The sequence below is a fragment of the Coregonus clupeaformis genome, chromosome 31 (genome assembly GCF_020615455.1).
Source record: "Coregonus clupeaformis isolate EN_2021a chromosome 31, ASM2061545v1, whole genome shotgun sequence".
NCBI classification, from domain to species: Eukaryota; Metazoa; Chordata; class Actinopteri; order Salmoniformes; family Salmonidae; genus Coregonus; species Coregonus clupeaformis.
Window position 1 is genome coordinate 27,903,283 of NC_059222.1, and position 19,539 is coordinate 27,922,821.

Here is a 19,539-nt window from a genome sequence, read left to right on the forward strand (position 1 = left end):
AAACCAGGCACCACTCATCACCTGGCCAATACCATCCCTACGGTGAAGCATGGTAGTAGCAGCATCATGCTGTGGGGATGTTTTTCAGCGGCAGGGACTGGGAGACTAGTCAGGGTCGAGGCAAAGATGAACGGAGCAAAGTACAGAGATCCTTGATGAAAATCTGCTCCAGAGTGCTCAGGACCTCAGACTGGGTCGAAGGTTCACCTTCCAACAGGATAACGACCCTAAGCACACAGCCAAGACAACGCAGGAGTGGCTTCGGGACAAGTCTCTGAATGTCCTTGAGTGGCCCAGCCAGAGCCCAGACTTTAACCCGATCGAACATCTCTGGAGAGACCTGAAAATAGCTGTGCAGCGACGCTCCCCATCCAACCTGACAGAGCTTGAGAGGATCTGCAAAGAATGGGACCCGAATACAGGTGTGCTAAGCTTGTAGCGTCATACCCAATTAGACTCGAGGCTGTAATTGCTGCTGAAGGTACAAAGTACTGAGTAAACGGTTTGAATACTTAGGTAAAAGTTTTATTTAATGTTTTTGCTTTGTCTTTATGGGGTATTGTGTTGATTGAGGGGGGAAAAAAACAATTTCATCCATTTTAGAATGAGGCTCTAACGTAACAATGTGGAAAAAGTCAAGGGGTCTGAATACTTTCCGAATGCACTGTATGTGCACCATGTCATTACTCTCACTCTGCTGTGGGTGCATCTTGCTGGCAGTCACTCATGGCTAGGGGCTGTTCAACCCCCCAGAATTTAATTTTTTTTCAGAGAACCAATCAAAGCTCGAGACAACTTTTGCGGTAATATTGCACCAACAATGGACTCCTGTCCAGACCAGTGTGTCACAGCTCTCTTTCATTGTGTACCGGTCATGGCTAGAAGGGATCCAGGTTGTCAAATTAACATCAATTCTACTTTCGATGTTAATTTGATAAAAGCTGGATCCCTCTAGCCATGACCCTATGTACCACATGAGTCACGTCAGCCAGGCTATTTTGGGGCTTAATCTATAAAAAATTCTCACATGTTTGATCAGGAATTATGCATGTCAAAAACGCACCAACATTGTTATTCATAGCTTGAACTTTGTGAAAATGTAAGATTTAGTATGTTTGATGTATAAATGAAACTTGTTTGTATGATTTAGCCAACTTTTATTTATGCATATAGCATAGACATTTCATAAAGTTTCTTCAAATTTTAACTGAAATGTAGTACGCCTATAAAACTAGATTTTTAGTCACCTCATGATGGTGATCTCTCCAGAGATCTGAGGTATTCATTATGCAGATTCTGTTGCAAAACATTTCTCAAACAGAAGTGAATGGGGAGGGACCTACCTGAATTAGTCCATTAGAAACTCATTTTAGTTGCAAAACGGAACATGTTTGGACAAATGATTACACCCCTGGCGTCTCAGCTAAGAGGGATGGGGTTTATTCATGCAAATATCATTACTTTCAAGAAAATACAGAACGATTTGAAGAACTCATTTGAACAGGGTTTTTTTTATTGGAAACCTGTTAACATAACACATTCTATAACACTATAAAGATGGTAAGGAAAAACAGAAAAGCAAAACTGACCAAGTGCTGTCAACTACTGTAGATGACTCCTCACACTGCCATGGGTGACATCTGACTAAGGTGCGAGTGTATACAGAACCGGTCTCAGGTTGAGTGGATAGGGGCGGAGCGTGCCAGGAGCTCGGTGATGTAAGCGTTGTTACGGGCAACAAGCTCCTCCTTCATGGCTTTAAGCTCCGCCTTCACCTCCTGGTCAGTCATGGTGACTGCTGGCAGAGATTTCACTTTCTCCAGAAACGACTGGATCAATACCTCTCCCTCCTGGAGAGAGTAAGAGAAAAAGAGAGAGTGTATTAGGAAGTTGGAGTAATTATAAGCGAAGCCAAAAATATAAAATGCAACATGTAAAGTGTTGGTCCCATGTTTCATGAGCTGAAATAAAAAAATCCCAGAAGTTATCCATACACAATAAGCTTATTTCTCTCAAATTTTGTGCACAAATGTGTTTACATCCCTGTTAGTGAGCATTTCTCCTTTGCCAAGATAATCCATCCACCTGACAGGTTTAGCATATCAAGAAGCTGATTAAACAGCATGATCATTACACAGGTGCACCTTGTGCTGGGGACAAAAGGCCACTAAAGTGTGCAGTTGTGTCACACAACACCATGCCACAGATGTCTCAAGTTGAGGGAGCGTTCAATTGGCATGCTGACTGCAGGAATTTCCCCCAGACCTGTTGCCAAAGAATTGAATGTTCATTTCTCTACCGTAAGCTGCCACCAACTTTGTTTTAGAGAATTTGGCAGTACGTCTAACTGGCCTCACAACCACAGACCACATGTAACCACGCCAGCCCAGGACCTCCACATCCAGCTTTTTCTCCTGTGGAATTGTCTGAGGGGGGTTGGGGGGCGGTGCTGAGGAGTATTTCTGACGGTAATAAAGCCCTTTTGTGGGGTAAAACTCATTCTGATTGGCTGGGCCTGGATGCCAAGTGGGTGGGCCTATGCTCTCCAAGGCTACACCCCTTCCAAGTCATGTGAAATCCATAGATTAGGGCCTAATTAATTTAATTTGCTGATTTCCTTATATGAACTGTAACTCAGTAAAATCTTTGAAATTGTTGCGTTTATATTTTTGTCAAAAAGACAGTCAAAAGTATCTTCTGTCTTAGCATTGCAGTAGTGTGTACTGTGTGTTTACCTGTTTATCGGTGCGTCGTTTCTTGGCCTCTGGCCCCTCCTCCACACTAGGCTCCTCCTGAAACTCCTCCAGTTCTGCAGCCTTCTGCTTTGCCATGGCAACCACCGCCGGCGGGAAACACGCCAACTCCGCCACATGGATCCCAAAACTCTGGTCACACACACCTAAACACACACACATACTTTGTCAACCGCTGCTCTGATGTTGCTGTGACGTTTGTGTGTATACACTGAATACTACAGTGTAGTGTGTGTGTGTACCTGGTTTGACCCTGTAGAGCATGGTGAGTGTGTGTTGAGTGGTCAGAGCGGTGACGTGCAGGTTGCGGACGGTGGGGTGGTGTGTGGCCAACGCCGTAAGCTCGTGGAAGTGAGTGGCGAACAGACAGAAGCAGCCAATCTTAGAGGCGATGTGTTCACTGATGGCCCAGGCCAGACCAAAGCCATCGAATGTAGATGTTCCTCGACCCAACTCATCGATTATTATTAGAGAGTTCTTCGTGGCAGAACTATAAGAGAGAAAAGAGTAACAGTTGAGTCAACGTACAGGTAACTGCCAAAATAATGGAAACAAAGTATATTGAAAGCAGGCGTTTCCACACAGGTGTGGTTGCTGAGTTAAGCAATTACCATCCCATCACGCTTAAAGGAATGTATAAAAAATGCTGGGCAGGCTATTATTTTGGCTACCATGTGGTCACTGAATGGTTTGAGGAGCATGAAAACAATGTAAACCATATGCCATGGCCATCTCATTCACCAGATCTCATCCCAATTTAACACTTATGGGAGACTCGCATGAGACAGCGTTTTCCACCACCATCAACAAAACACAAAATTATGGAATTTCTCGTGGAAGAACCGTGTCGCATCCCTCCAATAAAGTTCCAGACACTTGTAGAATCTATGCCAAGGTGCATTGAAGCTGTTCTGGGGTGCCCCAAAGCCTTAAGACACTATGTTGGCAGTTACCTGTACATGTTAATTATCAATGATGCACACAAAGCACTTTGTTATTGTAATCAGGGAGAGCAAAGTATTTCCCTAAACTAAAAGAGACATAAGAGCTGCAGAGATGGTGGTGGTGTGTGTGCACGTGTTCTCACCGGAGAATAGCTGCTGTCTCCAGCATCTCAGACATAAACGTAGACACGCCCTTGAGCTGGCTATCCCCTGCCCCAACACGGCACAGACAGCTGTCAATCATGCTTAGCTCCGCATTCTCACAGGGGACAAAGCAGCCAATCTGAGCCATCAGAGAGATCACGCCCACCTGCCGGATAAAGGTAGACTTCCCGCCCATATTAGGACCTGTAGAGAGGGAGAGTTGGTTAATGTACAGGACCAGTCAAAAGTTTGGACACCTACTCATTCAAGGGTTTTTCTTTATTTGTACTATTTTCTATATTGTAGGATAATAGTGAAGACATCAAAACTATTAAATAACACATGGAATCATGTAGTAACCAAAAAAGTGTTAAACAAATCAAAATGTATTTTATATTTGAGTTTCTTCAAAGTAGCCACCCTTTGCCTTGATGACAGCTTAGCACACTCTTGGCATTCTCTCAACCAGCTTCATGAGGTAGTCACCTGGAATGCATTTCAATTAACAGGTGTGCCTTGTTAAAAGTTAATTTGTGGAATTTCTTTCCTTCTTAATGCGTTTGAGCCAATCAGTTGTGTTGTGACAAGGTAGGGGTGGTATACAGAAGATAGCCCTATATGGTAAAAGACCAAGTCCAGATTATGGCAAGAACAGCTCAAATAAGCAAAGAGAAACGACAGTCCATCATTACTTTAAGACATGAAGATCAGTCAATCCGGAACATTTCAAGAACTTTGAAAGTTTCTTCAAGTGCAGTCGCAAAACCCATCAAGCGCTATGATGAAACTGGCTCTCATGAGGACTGCCACAGGAATGGAAGACCCAGAGTTACCTCTGCTGCAGAGGATAAGTTCATTAGAGCTACCAGCCTCAGAAATTGCAACCCAAATAAATGCTTCAGAGTTCAAGTAACAGACACATCTCAGCATCAACTGTTCAGAGGGGACTGTGTGAATCAGCCCTTCATTTTTTTATATTTTATTTTATTTAACTAGGCAAGTCAGTTCAGAACAAACTCTTATTTACAATGACTGCCTTCATGGTTGAATTGCTGCAAAGAAACCACTACTAAAGGAAGCCAATAAGAAGAAGACACCTGCTTGGGCCAAGAAACACGAGCAATAGACATTAGACCAGTGGAAATGTGTCCTTTGGTCTTGAGTCCAAATTTGAGATTTTTGGTTCAAACCGCTGTGTCTTTGTGAGACGCAAAGTAGGTGAACGGATGATCTCCACACGTGTAGTTCCCACCGTAAAGCATGGAGGCGAAGGTGTTATGGTGCTTTGCTGGTGATACTGTCGGATTTATTTAGAATTCAAGGCACACTTAACCAGAATGGCTACAACAGCATTCTGCAGCGATACGCCATCCCATCTGGTTTGGGCTTAGTGGGACTATCATTTGTTTTTCAACAGGACAATGACCCAACACACCTCCAGGCTGTGTAAGGGCTATTTTACCAAGAAGGAGAGTGATGGAGTGCTGCATCAGATGACCTGGCCTCCACAATCAAGAAAATGTATACGTCTCCATGGTGTGCTCTATTTTTATGGGTATTGACCCTTATACGGTCTATGGTGTTGACACTAGTGTTGTCGCGATACCATAAGTTTGACTTCGATAGCAGGTTTAGTATCACAACACTCGATACTCGATACCACAACAGAAAAAAGGCGTATTAGCCAAAGTCACAGAATGGCGCTTGATCCAGATAGATAAAAATCAGCTACTGCTATGTTTAATCATTGGGCAACTTTTTAGTTCAATATCATTACATTTGAAAAATGTTATATAAAGAAATGTACAGCCATGTATGCATTCACCTCTAGGGTCTTAGCCCTGTCTAAGCCGGAGGGGGTCTAAGACAACATATGATATTGTTTTAAGATGGTCATACCAAGGATTATTTAGCTATTTGATTTTGAATTAAGACCCTTTAAGAGAAAACAATTATTGGATGGAACATTGGATTTGGCATTACTGCTATTAGCCAATAGAAACACAATGAATAACAGATTCACTACATGGAACAACAGAGGTCAGTCCCAAAAAATATCAAAAGGAAGTTTGTTCTGAAGTGTCTGTGCTATATCTGAAACGTTTCATTGTTTTACATGCATTTATCCCCTTATTTTAGGCACTAAACTTTCATTTTTTTTATCTGGTACCGGGGACCTTAAAACAAGTATTTTGAGGCTTGTGGGCATCCTAGAGAAAACGGAGAACACCATCATGTTAGTGAGTCATCTTTCAATAGAGTGGTCATAATAGTTTGTAGGCCAAACCGTTCGGACGCTACAGACGTTTTCATGAGAAGACCAAATTTCGGGATGTCTCGGTTTGACAAACACCGCTCTAGCTCTGCCACCTTTCACCCCAGATGCGGAAGGGCGATATCGGTGGATGCGGTGGATTGAGACGCAGCCCATGCAAAAAAACAGATCTCTAGCTTAAACTGACTGATTTTGATGGGGATTTATTTTATTATGTTAATTCGATTTCCGATTGTAGGCCAAGGGTTAATGAATCAATTATACAGGCAATTGACTTTGTTTTTACCAATCTAACTACAAAACATAATGGTAATCAATTATTTGAATGTTAAATCTCTTGATGAACTAGGTAAATCAAGATGTAGCCTCGGTCTATTCACAAAACAGGTGAATGCATATTTTTCAATAGGAGTGTGTGCATGCATGAGTTATTGAGCTTGTTTTAGCTAATTTCATGGGGCTACAGAGGACGAATAATCCCTTCCATTTAGGATTTATTCCATTGGCAACTGCTAGGGGAAGTTATTTTGTTCTACTGATCAACATTTTCATAGAAGAAGCACTCTTTTATAAAAGTGTGCGCTCTCTTTTTAAGAAAGTAATGAGTCATGAGAGGCAGTGGAATCTGACTTTGTGGGAACCAGAAGGAAGGCGGGGAGACGAAGTGAATTAATAACGTTTTTGGTGGCAATCAGCTTTGAAAGCAGCATATTTTGCATTAAACAAAGTACTAGGGTAGTGAATTCAGCTGTAAGCTGGCAAAGAAAGTTAGCCTACAATTAAAGCTGGAAGCTGCCAGTATCTTCTTGCATTGTAAAAGTGTTCTAGCCTGTATGGACATTGTTTTGCAAAACTTAATGAACAATTTCAACATTTCTGCATGCCATGTTGCATTATTCAAGTGTGTTAACTTCTGTGCAGCAGGAGTGGGGAACTAACAATGCAGTAAGTGGAGCAGGATCTTTGCATTTCGCGCTATAAAAGGGGCTGCGCTGATACAGACTTGATCCTCTCAATCATGTGAGACGCATGACAGAGGTACAGAACGGAACAAAAATTATAGTACCGAACCGGAGATAGTGAATGGAACTTAGCCCTTGTTTCCAATGTCCTCTGACTTTGTGGTCAGTCAAATCCCTAAACAGGTGAATGCATGGCTGCATCCTCCTCTGAAATCCATCAAATAAAAATTAAACTGTGCATGTGTGTGTACCTGTGATGATATAGAAGCTCTGCTCCCCCTGTATGAAGGATATATCATTAGGTATGAAGGCTGTGTCTGCGCCCGACTCCAGGCAGGGGTGTCTGGCCTGTTGGAGCTCCAGACGCCTGCAGTCCGCAGCCAGGAGCCGTGGCCTGACGTAGGGAATGGGGGCGGAGACTGAGGCCACAGAGAAGCTGACCACCGCATCCAGCTGGGCGATGACATCACTCAACGACTGCAGGGGGTCCACATAGCCTGGGCAGGTCCAGGGGTATAGTTAAGAAAATAAAAAAGGACATAGGAGATTCCAATCCAACATGCATTTCTAATTCTAATAAATCAAACCTGATAGAAAGTTGCAGAGTATGTGTGTGTTCTCACCCGAGGCGATGCTGATGATCTCCTTAACGATGGCGTTCTGAGCCTCCTCATACTCCTCTCTGCTCCTGGTGTAGTCTTCATTCAGAGAACTCAGCTTACTACACACACACACAAAGAAAGTTAGCTTACTGCAGGGCACATTGTGTGTATGCATGTGTGCGAGCGTCCCAGACCTGTTGGTGAACCGGACTCCATTCTTCTGGACGTCCAGCGTTGTGAAATCCTTGTTGTTCCTCAGACTCTTCTCCTCTTTACAGGTCACCCTCAGGTAATACCCCAACACACTGTTACACTCCAACTTCACTGTCTTACCAGCATCAAGACCTACACACACACCACACAATTAAATACACTGTGTGTGTCTATACTGTCTGTGTGTGTGTGTGTCTGTGTGTGTTGTGTACCCAGTTTCCGTGCTGCGCTGGTCAGTACACTCTGCATGCTGTTCTCCAGTGTGTCCATCTTCTCCCTCAGCTCAGAGAGCACCGGGTCAAACGACGCCTTCACCAGGAACTCATGGTGCTCCACCTACACACACACACACACAGTTCACATCTAGTGTATTCTACCACCTCACACGGAACACACACACACACCTACCTGGTTCATATCCAGTGTAGTTTCTATCATCTCCTGGTACTTGATGAAGTCAGCCTGCAGGTCTCTGAGAGGAGAGATGAACACTGCCTCCAACAGCATCTGGTGACTTCCTACAACACAGGATGGTGCTAGGGAGTTACAGTGTGTGTGCGCGCATCTTAGACAGTGTGTGTGTGTGTGTGTTTGTGTGTGTGTACCTTGGTGTTTCTCCAGAGCCATCAGAAGTGCAGGGATCTGGCCCACGGCCTGGTAACCACGGTAACAGTCCTGCAGTGTTGCCGAGAGCCGGTGAAACTTTTTAGACAAGCGGTGGAGATCTGGGAATCGCCGCAACAGATCATCCTGAAGAGTCTGTCTGGCCTCACCGTCATTCACTAGACACTCTACCAGGTCCAGTCTACACAACAAATAGTGAGAATTCACAGGTAGTGTCTGCAGTACTTGGAAAGACCAGAAGGTGGCAGCGGAACAGAGGGCTACAGGAAACACTGCTAATACTTCCGGGAACGCCTCGAAGCAGGCTCAACAGACCAGACCAGGGGATTGGGAAGTCAATGGGAGAAGTGAAAAATGCATCTTTAGTTTTTATCTCTCTCTAAATCTAAAGGCACAACCTACATTCGAGCCAGTAGCTAGGTTTCCATTAACTTGTCCAGTGATTTTTTGTTGATATTTAGAAAGTTTGCATAGAAAGTAGATGCGACAATTGCTTGCCATGGTGCGTTTCCATTGAACTGTCGTGTCAACACAAACAGCTGGATGTAATGATAAAAAAGTACAAATCTAGAATGTCTAATCAAATTAAAGTGTTTCCATTTAGGCAAATTGTGCATGAATAAAGTGGCGACACACGGTATATTGCACTCATGTAGGCCTAGTAAAAATCGAACAATTTGATGGTGAAACTTCAAATTGCAATGTAAAGCAATTCAGGCGTCCTTTAAAGTCAAGACCATCCTTGTCTTGCAAAGAAACATTAGATAGTTTAGTATAGATTTAGCAAGCAGTAGGTATTTAGAATTAAATGTGGAGTGGAGCTTTATAGTTATGTGATATATCACGTGCCTCGCGTACCTTCAAAATTATTTGGCAATCATCAGTCACAATAAAGAAAGTTGGACAATAGACAAATCCACCCGTCGAACAGACAAAAATGTATTCTATCTTTAGAAAATATATCCTACATCTGCGGTGTCCATTACAAATGACGCAATGATCTTTGTGACATTGCTTTGGTCGAATAAACCTGGGTCAATGTACTAATGTTGATGATGTCCACACACAGCAGTGCGACATGACTTGTTTTGAAGATGTCATATTGAAGGCCATGTTAGCAAAAGAGGTCCAAGTAGGATGATAGCATATTCAAATCCTGCCTACTGTCTTAAAGTGCAGTCAAAAACTTGAATTTCCTGTGTTTAATATATTCCACAGTATGAGGTTGGAAGAATGCTGTGAAATTGTGAAAATGATGATAATGCCCTTTTAGAATAAGAGCTGTTTGAAGAGACAGCCAGAAATGTCAGCCTGTTTTGGTGGGATGGAGTTTTGACCTGCCTGGTGACATCATTAGTTAATAGACCAATAATGACGCTTTCAAAAACAACTGGGTAATCGGAACTCTCCGACTTCGGTGCTTTCAAGACAACTTGGAACTCAAAACAATTAGCTCCGACTCAGAAAAATCATTTTGAACGGTCATCCAACTCGGAAACTCTGCCTTCTTCCTAGAGCTTCAACTTTCCGACCTGAAGATCACTGACGTCATGATTTGACATAGTCGTCCCACCCCCCGCACTGATCCTTTAAAATAAAGATTCACCCATTTTGAATGTTATATCATATGTGAATCTCTGAGCGATGCTCTATCGAGTCCCGGGGTAATTTTATGTTTATCTGAGCTATTCGCCATTCAAGTAGGTAGAAATAGTCGGTATGATACATGTCACATCATATGATTATAGTCATTATTACAACCTTGTGAAAGTGACAAAACTGACACTTCCATTTGTCAAAATCAACACACATATACATATATATATATATATATATATATATATATATATATATACACATATATATATATATATATATATATATATATATATATGTGTGTATTTTATTTGATGGCCTGCACATGTGCAGTTCTGCGTGACACGACTGTTAGACCTGATGACACGTTTCTACACATGAGCTTAGCTAGCTTAAGTCGCCATGACATCGCCTACAAGCCTGATCAGGGATTTCTATTGTAGAAGCAGTTTCTGGAGTTTGTCATGGATATTCTCTTTGGTAGAGTACTGAGGTGAGCGAGAGAGAAAGGGAGAGAGGGTTGAAGAGAAGTTTGACCTCACCTCTCCTCAATCCTGTTCTTGTCCATGAGTGGCTGTTTGATCCACTGGTTGACCAATCGCTGGCCCTGGGGGGTGCGGCACTTATTCAGTAGCCCAGCCAATGAGTGGGCTCCACTGGTGTCATCAGGGGAACCCTGGGGAGAACGAGCCTATCAGGACAGACTCAGACTGTTCGGAATCAAGACAAATACCAGGAGCACAATCTTTGGGGTTACACGCACACTGAACTGCAACGTATACTCACTAAGTCGATTAAATAGTATATAGTAACTAGGGCTCGAGACAATCTTTTTTCCTCACCGTCCCAGTCCCGAAGCGCAATTTCAACTATCCCAAACTGAACTTGAACCGTTCCAAAATTTAAATACTTGTTTTTTAAGTATTTTGGATATGCCAACATGGGTCTATGTCAATTGCAGTGCTTTTAAAGTAATTGGTGTATTTCTGAGACAGATACAGACAGTCTATATTACATAAACTTAATTTGTTAAGAAAAAAACATTTAGCATCTTAATGAAAACATAAACATCCATTACATTATTAATAATTACAATGTATTAATTGAACGTGCTAACCACACGTATACAATATATCTAAGAGAGAACAATGTTATTGTGAACTGGTTACTGAATGAACTTAAGTTAGAACTTAATTTAGCGTCTGCTAAATGATGTAAATTACATTCCACAACCAGCTTCCCCTTTAAACAACATAACAACAATATACCACTGAAGTCACTGAAGAACAGTTGCCTTGACCTTTTTGAGCACCACCCCTTGCTAACGGCCAGGGCTTAAAATGTACTTTTTTGTACACAGCCACTGTGGCACGTAGATTTAAAAATCTACCAGCCACTCAGATTTTTACCAGCCAAAACATACACAAAAAATGATGAGCATGCTTTGTAATGTCACTAAAACAATAAATGTATTACTAGTAAGGAGTAATGTGGTATATTGTTTAATTTCATTAAATGTTTTGTGACCTGAGACTTAACCAAAATATCACAGATAAGACAAATGCTCACCTGCCCCTTTAAGGGCGGGAGGTTACCATAATGCAACTGGAGTCATGTTTGTGCCTGTGGGATTGAGAATCTGACTAGTATCCGCATTGCTTCTCTTCCCTAGCAGTTGAAACTCAAACATAAAAAAACCTAGCTTATGAACAAAACAATGTAAATAGCCAAGGAACACAAGGACAAAATCTCACTAAAGTAGATTTTCATTTCAAGTAAATTAAACAAAACATTTATGCCAGTGCACAGCGCTTGTAAAAATGAATCTGTCACTCAGCTCTTCACGTGTGCAGGCACAGCCACCAGCCAGGCAGTGTTGCAGCGGGAGGCAGAATAACTTTGGTTCAGGTCAGGGAGATACAACCATATTTTCTAGAATACCATAGTAGCTAGCCATAGCCTACAGACAATGCAAACGCCATAGCAACTCCCGGCACACAAAACCTCAGCTCCGGGCCCGCAGACAGGCTGGGAGAGAGTCAAATGTGCATTCTAATAGGCCTATTTGCTTAAAATTTGAATGATATTCTAATATTAGATATTTCCATAACCTAAATAATTACATATGCGATGACTAACCAGCCATATCATTGTTTGAAACCTGGACGTTCTACATAGCTATAGCCAACCGTCAAAATCCGACCGTAGAAGAAAAAAAAAGCAAAGATTTCCTGATGCCATTGAAACCAGCATTTCTTCTTCTACCGTCCAAAGGCAGTAAGGCACAATCCTATCGTTGCATCTTGAGATATTCCCTCTAAGGTTCTACTATTAGGCTGTTTATCCATGTCTGTCGCATTATAAAAAACGCTCGCATCAGGTGCGCGTTTGAGAACAGTGTTCTCCCGTAATAGCATTTTTGAACATTGACACATATAAATATGGCCGAGACGAGACAACACATTGCTGCGCTCGTAATGTTAATTATTCATAGTTTATCAACTTTTAAGCTAAATGTCGTGATCCGTTTCATCAGCCTCGTCTTTGTGTTTAAACATTTTAGTATGGAACCACTTGTATGTATTTTATATTTTTCTGTACTATCGTCCCACAACTGCCCCAACATCTGTTTTGAACCGTCCCAGACATATTTTTTATCGTCCTTAGGACAATCTTAATTTCGAGCCCTGATAGTAACCCAATAGTACCGAAGCCACATTGAAGACTGTACGGAAAAATTGTGCAGCCTCAAACACACACACTCAGACAAACACACTTACCTGAAAGAGGTTGAGGGCCTGTACAGCAGCATTGTCCAGCCTCATGTACTGGCTCAGGTCAAGGGTCGTCAAGCTGAAGGAACTGAAGTTTGATTGGTCAGACAGCAACTCCAGGTAACGAACCACTGCTGCCAGGCATGACATGGCTACCTGGAACACACAGACACGTCATTTTACTACTAGTGGAGCGTGTTGTGTTTGGAAACAATGGTCATATTATCCGTGTGCAGTGCGGTTACATAAAGAGCTTTACTAATGGCAATGCATGCTGGCATAACAAGCTGCTGCAACCCAGACCGACACACAGCGGTAACAACAACAATTGTTTATTAAGACTCATCCAATACGAGTAGGTTTGTGTGCGTTACCTGTTTGTCTAGTTCAGGCAGAACGTTGCAGGCGTTTGCCTCCCCTTTCCTGGTCCGTAGCAGTCGGTTGAGGTCCTGGGTCATGTCTTTACTACTGAACTCTGTTCTCTTTCTGTCTGACAGCAACACACCTCCACGCTGCACCACCTACACACGTTATACATAAGCATTTATATACACATAAGCATATATATATACAGTACCAGTCAAAAGTTTGGACACACCTACTCATTCCAGGGTTTTTATTTTTACAATTTTCTACATTGTAGAATAGTGAAGACACCAAAACTATGAAATAACACATACGGAATCATGTAGTAACCAAAAAAGTGTTCTACAAACCAAAATATATTTTATATTCTTCAAAGTAGCCACCCTTTGCCTTGATGACAGCTTTGCACACTCTTGGCATTCTCTCAACTAGCTTCACATGGAATGCTTTTCTAACAGTCTTGAAGGAGTTCCCACATATGCTGAGCACTTGTTGGCTGCTTCTCCTTCACTCTGCGGTTGAACTCATCCCAAACCATCTCAATTGAGTTGAGGTCGGGGGATTGTGGAGGCCAGGTCATCTGATGCAGCACTCCATCACTCTCCTTCTTGGTAAAATAGCCCTTACACAGCCTGGAGGTGTGTTGGATCATTGTCCTGTTGAAAAACAAATGATAGTCTCACTAAGCAAACTAGATGGGATGGCGTAGTGCCGCAGAATGCTGTGGTAGCCATGCTGGTTAAGTGTGCCTTGAATTCTAAATAAAATCTCTGACAGTGTAAACAGCAAAGCACCCCCACACCTCCTCCATGCTTCACGGTGGGAACCGCACGAGGAGATCATCCATTCACCTACTCTGCGTCTCACAAAGACACAGCGGTTGGAACCAAAAATCTCAAATTTGGACTCATCAGACCAAAGGACAGATTTCCACCGGTCTAATGTTCATTGCTCGTGTTTATTGGCCCAAGCAAGTCTCTTCTTATTGGTGTCCTTTAGTAGTGGTTTCTTTGCAGCAATTTGACCAAGAAGGCCTGATTCACGCAGTCTCCTCTGAACAGTTGATGTTGAGATGTGTCTGTTACTTGACTCTGTGATGCATTTATTTGGGCTGCAATCTGAGGTGCAGTTAACTCTAATGAACTTATCCTCTGCAGCAGAGGTAACTCTGGGTCTTCCTTTCCTGTGGCAGTCCTCATGAGAGCCAGTTTCATCATAGTGCTTGATGGTTTTTGCGAATGCACTTGAAGCTCGCATCTGCTACAAGACCATGGTGCTTGCCTACGGAGCTGTGAGGGGAACGGCACCTCCATACCTTCAGGCTCTGATCAGTCCCTACACCCAAACGAGGGCATTGCGTTCATCCACCTCTGGCCTGCTGGGCCCCCTACCTCTGCGGAAGCACAGTTCCCGCTCAGCCCAGTCAAAACTGTTCGCTGCTCTGGCACCCCAATGGTGGAACAAGCTCCCTCACGACGCCAGGACAGCGGAGTCACTCACCACCTTCCGGAGACACTTGAAACCCCACCTCTTTAAGGAATACCTTGGATAGGATAAAGTAATCCTTCTACCCCCCCTTACCCCACCCCCCAAAAAAATAATATTTGAGCTGTTCTTGCCATTATATGGACTTGGTATTTTACCAAATAGGGCTATCTTCTGTATACCACCCCTACCTTGTCACAACACAACTGATTGGCTCAAATGCATTAAGGAGGAAAGAAATTCCACAAATTAACTTAACAAGGCACACCTGTTAATTGAAATGCATTCCAGGTGACTACCTCATGAAGCTGGTTGAGAGAATGCCAAGAGTGTGCAAAGCTATCATCAAGGCAAAGAGTGGCTACTTTGAAGAATCTCAAATACTACATGGTTACTACATGATTCCATGTGTTATTTCATAGTTTTGATGTCTTCACTATTATTCTACAATGTAGAAAATAGTAAAAAAATAAAGAAAAACCCTGGAATGAGTAGGTGTGTCCAAACTTTTGACTGGTATTGTATATATACACACACACTACCTTTCTCACTAACCTCACTCCCTTTCTCACCGACTTCATTCACCTCCCACACAGACATTTTCTCTCTCTTACACAGACATACCTACCTGTCGTATGTTATCAGTGTTGTCGCCCTGTGGTAGCAGACATTCTTTAGGGCTCAGTTGAACAAGTAGAGCCTCCAGGTTACAGAAAGTCTCTCCATCAAGGAACTCACACACTCCCATGGTCCTTAGGGACGCGTCCACATAGCCCACGCCCACCACACGCTGTCCATCACCCCCGACAGCCAACCGTACGGCCACAACCCCCGCTGAGCCAGCCCCTCTTCCCTCAGCCCCGCCAAATAGAACCTCCTCAAACTGGGTCAGATTCCCTGGAGACGCCTGGAGAGAGAAAGCGATAAAGCGAGAGATGTAGTGAAAGGTAACTATTACGACACTTATAAATGTAATCTTCAGATTGTGTCTATGGCTGTGTGTACCTTGTACTCCAGTTGCCAGCTGTGGTCCTTGGTTTTGCTATGGTTCCTGTAGACTTCCACTCTGTATTGTTTCACCAGCAGCAGGTCTCTGACCAGAGCCTCAAAGTTTGCCTTGCTGAGAACCACACTCTCCAGCTTGCGGCTACCTACACACGCAATAAATACAGGTCATTAAATTAATGATAATGCACTGCTATATAGTTAGTAGCTGCACAAAACAAATACATGCACAAAACTAAATGTGAATGATTTTAGACAGCTAGCTAGATGGGGCACAATGTCCTTTGCTTCTGCTTGCCACATTAAGGAGGGAAGTAGTTAGATAGTGTAGCTAGCTAGAATCAGGCCAGGTTTACAGCTAAAGCGCAGATCGAACAACGAGACAGATATTTCACTGGATGTATAAATGTGAAGCATCAGCTTGGCATTTCCACTCACTACCAAATATAGTAGTGAGAGGAAGCCCACTGGCGGGCAGAAGATGGAACGAGATGGATTTTGGCGGACATTCTGCAAATGTTATCATTGATTAAACATTTGATCTCAATACATTTCTGTTCCCAAAACTAGAATCTGTTATGAACAGAGTGGACTAAGGTTTGTAGACTTCACCCTTTGCAAAAGTTTAAAATCGTGTTGTTTAGGATTGCAAATGCGAATTGAGTTATTGCCCAGAGTAGGCGTTCCCCTAACGGAAATATGCAGATGATGCTAGAACGTGCCAATATACTCTCGCTAACTTGTGCGTCTTCTGCCCACTATGGCTCAATCGTTTGCATTGGAAATGACAGGATGTGGTCTTTCTTGGTTTAGTTATTTAAAAAAATGGCTAAAGTACATATATTTTAGTGATTTTCACCGAAAATTTACAACTACCGCAATAACGTCTAACGTTACATAAAAAAGATATTTAAAAAAATAAAACGTCCCAAAAATTACCAGGCGTGTTCCTTGACAAATACTAAACAACGCGGGAAAACTATTTTGTGCGCACGTGCCTTCGATAAACGAGGCCCTGTTGCGTAAATTCTCCTAACCTGCTATGAAAAACTCACTTCCGGTCGTAGCTGTATCGAAGTGGCGTGATTTTAGGGAATTTCAAATTGGGATTTAGCTAGTGCCCAAACTAGCTAGCTAACTAACTACATTGGCCACTCAAAAATGCAGTAGTTTAGTATCTAGCTATCAGGATTAGCTAATCTAAAGTGGAAAACCATGCAGATGGCTAGCTTTGTGAGCTAAGTAAGCCAAAGCTACCTGAGCCCAGGGTCTTTATGACTCCGTTGGTCTTGAAAACCTCCTTGGCGGCGAACAGCGCGTCGGTACCGTGCACCGTGTAGTAGTCACCCCGGTCGAAGACCCTGAAGGTGGTGTCTGGTTTCTCCGGCATGGAGAAGTAGTAGCTGAGGAAACCATGTTCCGCAGCAGCGTCCATGGACAAGCTCTGCTTCGGTTGCACCGCCATGCTAGAATCTCCCGCCACGGACTGGAGAAACAGGAAGTTACGTCAAGAGTCAGGGCACAGATAGAACAATGAGACAGATATTTCACCGGATGTATAAATATGAAGCATCCGTTTCGCGTTTCCACTCACTACCACATATGGTAGTTAGAGGAAGCTCAGGCAGTGGGAGAAGATGGAACGAGATGGATTTTGCCCGACATTCTGTTAATTTACTCATCGATTAAACATTTCATCTGAATACAGATTTCTGTTCCCAAAACAGAAAACTGGGGGGGTACCCGACATCATACAAAATACAAAAATAAATCAAACAACCATCCCACTCCTTTAGTCACAGTTCAAATCACATCCCCTACACAGCCTTGTGAGGTTGGAGCATTCATAGACAGGAGCAGTGGCGACACGTCATTCAGGGCAGAGCCCCCCCTGTTTTGAGCCGTCATCAAGGCAAAGGATGGCTTTTTGAAGAATCTCAAATATAAAATATATTTTGATTTGTTTAACACTTTTTTGGTTACTACATGATTCCATATGTGTTATTTCATAGTTTTGATGTCTTCACTATTATTCTACAATGTAGAAAATAGTAAAAATAAAGAAAAACCCTTGAATGAGTAGGTGTGTCCAAACTTGTGACTGGTACTGTATATATATATTTTTTGGAGGGGGCTTGTCTGTTTTGCATGTTATTTTGGCATTAATACGTGGCACATATCAGTTTGCAAACAATGTAAAAATATTCTAAAAATCATTATTTATCCCTGTCATTTGAAGAGAAATTATGAAGAGAAATTTTAGATCAAATGTATCGGTGCTCATCGACATAAACATTACACAACAAGTTGGAAATCGCAAATTCAACAATGAGTGTTTTGGAAAGAATCAGTGGCTAACTGCAAGCATTGCAAAGCAATCACTAGCCTGCTATTCAGTGGAGTGGCTGTGTGGTCACAAGTCTGGGATCAAGGGTCTCTTTTCCAAGCTTATAATGATAAACATTCAACATTGGCCATGCTGTCAATGAAGCATGATTTGTGCCGCGTTCAAAACAACTGTTAACTCGGAACTGAGAAATCTGACTTCAGTGAGATCAAGACAACTGGGAACTCGGGAAAATACGTTTTGAATGGTCATCCAACTCGGAACTGTAAATCCGGAACTCAGGCCTCTTTCTAGAGCTACGACCTGAAGATCACTGACGTCATCATGATTCGACCTTGTTTTTTTCCCAAGTTCCCAGTTGTCTTGAAAGCACCATAAATCCAGAGAATGCCAGACTTTGATGACACCTTCCTGTTCAAGTGAGCGCAGCACAACAAGGTGAGTCCAAAAATGTATTGTATGCTGCTGCATAAATGATGTAATATGCCAGGGAGATATGTATACTGTAGCTAAGAAAGTAATACTAAGTATATGTTGTGTAATAAGCTGTTAGTAGCCCATGTGCCTCACCCTAATAATTTGGTATATTTTCCCCTCTTTATTTCGCCTACTGTTCTGATTTGGTGGTGCACATGTAGCCTATTATCTGTTTTAGAGAAATGTAATCATCGAATATTGTAAGAGCTTTCATTGTCTGCTTTTATGCCCCCTTTATTTATCCTACGGTTCTGACTTGGTGTACAGGGAGAACACTGTAAGAACAGCCCATGTTCTGAATTCTGTCGCTGTACATTTCAAAAGTGCTGAACAAATAGTTATATTGACTACGTCCGTCCTAGCTCGCTCATTAATGTCTTAATCGAAATTACGGATTGCCTCTTATCCGCTTGTCGTCCACTTATACCATAGTTTGTACATCTCAATTGTCTGTAGAAACCACATTTGTTTAAGCAAGTCAGCCATATCAGCTATGTTTTTCAAAAAGGCAGTAAATGAGGCTGAATGAACTGTTTCGCTGCCAGACAAGGCTCCGCTGATAGCTAGGTGTAGCAGTGGTAAGGTGTTGGGACTCTGCTGTTAGGACAGCTTTATGTAGGCCCTAACAGTTTGTGGCACCGTTTGTCACCGTTATAGTGCAATTAATGTATTGTTTAGTGTTGTGTTGTGTTGTGTTGTGTAGTGACTTTGCTGGCATGCATCCCACATTTTTTGTTTTGTTTGCCCCACCAAGATTTACATGCTAAAATCGCCACTGGACAGGAGTCCTTGTAATGCCTCTGCTGAAAGATCCCTGAGTCCCAAAAAACGCTCAACCGCACTCACAATGATGCCTATTTTCTCAGATTTCCTCTCCGTTTGCGCTGTGCAGATGATAACCAAAGTAAAAAACGCTACAAAGTCCACCTTCTTAACATGCAACATGTCAGGATCCCTCTGTTGACAAGGAAT

General features: G+C 42.6%; 1 protein-coding gene across 1 annotated transcript in view; it reads right to left on the bottom strand.

The window, feature by feature from the left end:
- Positions 1–1,492: 1,492 nt before the first annotated feature.
- The window catches only part of msh2 (mutS homolog 2 (E. coli)), a 28,576-nt gene continuing 10,529 nt past the window's right edge, over positions 1,493–19,539 (bottom strand). Inside the window, exons 2-17 of the mRNA XM_041858607.1 lie at positions 17,001–17,229; positions 15,744–15,889; positions 15,367–15,645; positions 13,262–13,408; positions 12,894–13,043; positions 10,656–10,789; positions 8,499–8,698; positions 8,302–8,411; positions 8,106–8,229; positions 7,875–8,025; positions 7,702–7,799; positions 7,330–7,575; positions 3,841–4,045; positions 2,996–3,243; positions 2,736–2,899; positions 1,493–1,850 (exon numbers count right to left, since the gene is read on the bottom strand). Of these exons, the coding sequence (XP_041714541.1) occupies positions 1,674–1,850; positions 2,736–2,899; positions 2,996–3,243; positions 3,841–4,045; positions 7,330–7,575; positions 7,702–7,799; positions 7,875–8,025; positions 8,106–8,229; positions 8,302–8,411; positions 8,499–8,698; positions 10,656–10,789; positions 12,894–13,043; positions 13,262–13,408; positions 15,367–15,645; positions 15,744–15,889; positions 17,001–17,208 (2,787 nt within the window). The 5' untranslated portion in view covers positions 17,209–17,229 and the 3' untranslated portion in view covers positions 1,493–1,673. The remainder of the gene's footprint in view (positions 1,851–2,735; positions 2,900–2,995; positions 3,244–3,840; positions 4,046–7,329; positions 7,576–7,701; positions 7,800–7,874; positions 8,026–8,105; positions 8,230–8,301; positions 8,412–8,498; positions 8,699–10,655; positions 10,790–12,893; positions 13,044–13,261; positions 13,409–15,366; positions 15,646–15,743; positions 15,890–17,000; positions 17,230–19,539) is intronic.